Source organism: Austrofundulus limnaeus, unplaced genomic scaffold (assembly GCF_001266775.1).
Source record: "Austrofundulus limnaeus strain Quisiro unplaced genomic scaffold, Austrofundulus_limnaeus-1.0 Scaffold22, whole genome shotgun sequence".
Taxonomy (NCBI): domain Eukaryota; kingdom Metazoa; phylum Chordata; class Actinopteri; order Cyprinodontiformes; family Rivulidae; genus Austrofundulus; species Austrofundulus limnaeus.
The window spans coordinates 630,203-632,503 of NW_013952424.1; the positions used below are offsets into that span (position 1 = coordinate 630,203).

General features: G+C 40.2%; 2 protein-coding genes across 2 annotated transcripts in view; one reads left to right on the forward strand and one right to left on the reverse strand.

The window, feature by feature from the left end:
* poc1a (POC1 centriolar protein A) overlaps positions 1-2,239 on the reverse strand; it is a 25,106-nt gene extending 22,867 nt beyond the window's left edge. Inside the window, exon 1 of the mRNA XM_014004118.1 lies at positions 2,029-2,239. Within this exon, the coding sequence (XP_013859572.1) occupies positions 2,029-2,043 (15 nt within the window). The 5' untranslated portion in view covers positions 2,044-2,239. The remainder of the gene's footprint in view (positions 1-2,028) is intronic.
* On the forward strand, positions 412-1,206 carry b9d2 (B9 domain containing 2). The gene has a single exon (XM_014004119.1). It carries the CDS (start codon positions 534-536, stop codon positions 1,059-1,061), a length of 528 nt encoding a protein of 175 aa, XP_013859573.1. The 5' UTR covers positions 412-533; the 3' UTR covers positions 1,062-1,206.
* Positions 2,240-2,301: the final 62 nt, after the last annotated feature.

The window sequence follows — 2,301 nt, forward strand, 5'->3', positions numbered from 1 at the left end:
AAAAGTTTGGGAACCAGTGGTGTAGAGTACAACACTTGTTAACACTTTGCTGCACAAATACACAAAATATAGACTTATATTAAATACGCTATGGTACTATTAATCTTATTTGTGCAAAATTATTAGCGTGTCCTCAAAGTAGCAATGCAAGAGTATATTTTAAAATTTACACCCTGGGTTATGTTTGTCAGGTATAAATATCCGATTTGAGCATCAACTCATTAGTTAAAGTTTATGTATAATTTCTATTAACTAGCAAAGCAAATAATGCATTTTTAGCTTATCAAGGTCTGTGTGTCTGATTAGCCGTTTCATCTGCGATCTGCAGTTTGATTTGAATCAGACATTGAGCGGAAGTACTGCCTGACAGACCACGCTCAGGGAATACTACCACAAAATGCGGAARGAGGAATGCTGGGTTACCAAGGAGATGTGAGCTGTGTAGCAATTTAGCCTTTAGCTAAGAAGACGAGAAAAGGACTGAGAGAGGACTTCTGCTGCCGCATGTTCACGTTCAAGCGGACAGCTGTGATATGGCAGAGCTCCACATTATAGGACAAATAATCGGGGCCAGTGGTTTCCCGCAAAATAGTTTATTTTGCAGGTGGGGAGTTCATACGGGAGGAGCATGGCGTCTCCTCTCGGGGCTGAAGGAGGGTCAGACTCAGGTGGATATCCCCCAAATCGGAGAAATGGCTTACTGGAGTCACCCAATTGATCTCCACTACGGGACCAAGGGACTCCAAGGCTGGCCGAAGATCCACCTCCAAGTGTGGCACCACGACTCGTTCGGCCGCTGCCAGCTATATGGRTACGGGTACTGCCACGTCCCCTCCAGCCCCGGGCACCACCGGATMAGCTGTGAGACCTGGAGGCCGCTCGGGTCCTGGCAGGAGCAGCTGGCACAAACGTTCGTCGGCGGTGGTCCCCAGCTTCGCAACCCGGACCTGATATACAGCGGGGCGGACAGATACAGGCTGCACACCGAAGCCATGGGGACCGTGGAGCTGGAGCTGGGAGTTATCATGAAAAACTTTGACAAATATGGCGTCGAGAACTGAAACGTCTAAGATATTTTATTTTTTAAAAATATTTTATGTTGTTGTGGCTGAACTGTTTTCTACGCCAAAGTTTTGTACATTTTTCTAAATTCCGTTTACGTTTTCACACTTCAAATACACACGTTAATAAATAATTATAAACGAAGTTGGTTTATTATTAACACAACATGCTCTGCATCCTTTAGTTTTATTTATTTACCATCCAAAACAGCTGATCACCTTAATGGGGAATTCTGAACTCAAGATTTTCAAGATAACAATTAAATAAAAAGCTTATTTAGATCGAGTAAAATACTTAGTTTACATTAAGTGTTWATTGGCCTGCAGGTGTTTGTCAACCTCTTTCAAACAAACCGACTGCCCCTATTATTATTAAAAGTTACTCATTGCAAACTCTGAAATCTAAAAAGAACTATATTTATCCTGAATTTTAAGTTTCAGTATGTCCACTCAAGTATAGCGAGATGTATTGACAAGTAGCTAATTATTAAAATGTCACATTTTGATTTTAGGAGATTAATAACCAATTAATATGAGGGAAATTAGTTTTTGTTTCCTTATTGTTTTGTACAAGTTTTCATTCTATTGCAATGGCAAACCTTAAATTTAGCCTTTAAATGTCACAATCAGCCTGTGTATAAACACTCACTATGTCTGCTATATGTATAACAAGTTAAACAAAAAAAAAATAAATAAATAACGTCAATGAGCTTTACACCTAAAGCTGATTGATAAATCTGATAACTAAACAACTACAAATGCTCAATCATAATTGCAGTGTAAAATGCAATAAAAATGTCATTAATGAAGCCTGGGAATTGAAATATTCTAATAAAAGAACAGAGTATTCATATGATTTTTATGCTATTGTCATTTAGAACAATTAAAATGACATTTTACTGATAATCCGAATACGAATCGTACTTCTTCGGCTCACATGCGTCAACAAGTGCTCAGTCCAACTCACCATTGCAGAGGTCATTTTATCCCTGATACTTTAAGACTTTTATTCAGGGAGAACGACTTGTCGTTGCGACCGAAATGACCCAAACAGCCGCACTCTGCTCCGTTTTAGGAGGAGATTAGTGAGAAGTCCCGTTAGCTTTCCGGTTAGCCATTAGCTTAGCCGGTAGTTGCTAACAACAACTGAGTTCAGTTTACGCGCCGCGATTGKGCGCTGAGCAGCTGGTCGGCGCTCTTAAAGGGGACGTCGGACCTTTAATGACTTTTACACAAATGT